Raw genomic sequence first — 1,599 nt, 5'->3', positions numbered from 1 at the left:
CTAGACGGCGCAATAGTTTCGCGTGACCCTCTATTCCCTCCATTTATATTGGAAGTCTTCGTCTTCAACGCTGCACTTTAAGCATATCATGCAATTTGTCGCCTCCAAGTCTTACGCCGCCGCCGCCGCACAACGTTAATCCGTAAGCCAATTTCATTTAGCCGTTTCGACAAACGAATGCTCGTATCTTCCCCCCGTAGGCCTTTACACTTTAAGTCGGCGTTTAATTCTTTGACGAGTACCTACATGAGAACGGATCGAACGTAAACAACTAAAAATAGGGAAGTTATGTATTTGCCTAAGTAGGCAATTTTCCTAACCCGAGGCCCGAACTTGATCATGCGTTCACGATCCTCTTTAAACGTCTATGTATTAAGAGCCGCCTATGTAGGACTATGTAGTTTCCGGACGTACCGGGTATTGAGACTTAAGCCACTCTGTTGTCTCAGCTTTATGAACATTCTCGATCGCTTACACCATGCATAGGATAGCGCCTCATCGTGGCTAGATCCGATTTCTTTAGGTAGATATCCGGCTATCTAATGATGCCCGTGCGACAATGGCATTTTCTTTATAGAGTGGCTAACACAACGCGTGGCTAACAACGCGTGGCGCTGAATCAGGAATCCTTCGGGTGGTATCTGGGTACGTACGTATATTACTCAGTACCTATTGGCATATCTCAACTTCGACTTCATCATATAACTATAGTAAGGATGTCATACAAGTATAAAACTCGCTTCCAATTGAAGACAGTCTACAAATATGTAAGACCTTTTCAACTAGTAACTTTCAGCTGAGTTCCATCATCTTGAAAAATTGGACTCGAGTAGGTGTCCACTTAATGCGCTCTACACTACACAATCGCACTAATAAATGTTAGCCTACCTGTTTCCAGGGATCGTTAACACCTCACGGCCGGGTCTTGATAATATGATGATATGTGAATGTGCCACGAAATCGCCTAGGGAATGGATCTCGGATGATCTGCTACACAACGTGGCGTCTCGCCTGGCTACTTTGATAAAGCGTCTGTACCCTACAAGGCTTGATGTGCTGCTGAAACTGTGTTACCCCTATGGTAGGGCAACGAAAATCTATTGATGGGAATCGACATGAACCCTAGCTCTTTTTGGTCCGACTCCCTTCGTCGTCTTCGGCGTCCTCTTCCACATAGGTACCTACCTATCCAGCCGGAAAAGGGGATCGGGAGAGCTTGCTTGCCTCGATGCGAATGATGATACCGCGGGGAAGCCCACCATGGATAGACCCAAAGCAGAAGAACAGGATACCATGTCATGCTTCATCTGAATAGGCCATTTATTACATAGTATGTGGGGTTGCCAGAACAATCAGACCCGCCCCATCCAATCCCATTCCGTGTTCGCCGAGGTTCTAGAGCTCTAGTATATGTACGCACGTACATACAAGCAGCAACGATGTACGCGATTCGGGGAGATTAGACGGTTTCACGGCGGGACTGTATTCTTACATGCTTGGAGTCGGTTCGAATTTTCACTTGGTTTGACAAGATGTCTCCATGGCATAAAGTCACACTTTGGACTCGGCGGACATGGTAGTGAAGCGTATATAGTGCAG

At 46.3% G+C, this 1,599-nt stretch overlaps 1 protein-coding gene across 1 annotated transcript; it reads right to left on the bottom strand.

Annotated features, from left to right (window-relative positions):
• Positions 1 to 802: 802 nt before the first annotated feature.
• On the bottom strand, positions 803 to 1,599 carry F5Y00DRAFT_224062 (uncharacterized protein). The gene has a single exon (XM_048005949.1). It carries the CDS (start codon positions 1,298 to 1,300, stop codon positions 1,040 to 1,042), a length of 261 nt encoding a protein of 86 aa, XP_047869875.1. The 5' UTR covers positions 1,301 to 1,599; the 3' UTR covers positions 803 to 1,039.

Source organism: Daldinia vernicosa (genome assembly GCF_022497035.1).
Source record: "Daldinia vernicosa strain CBS 139.73 unplaced genomic scaffold F5Y00scaffold_2, whole genome shotgun sequence".
Lineage (NCBI taxonomy): Eukaryota > Fungi > Ascomycota > Sordariomycetes > Xylariales > Hypoxylaceae > Daldinia > Daldinia vernicosa.
The sequence above is the reverse complement of the archived record's forward strand: the minus strand, read 5'-3'. Positions and strand labels throughout refer to the sequence as shown.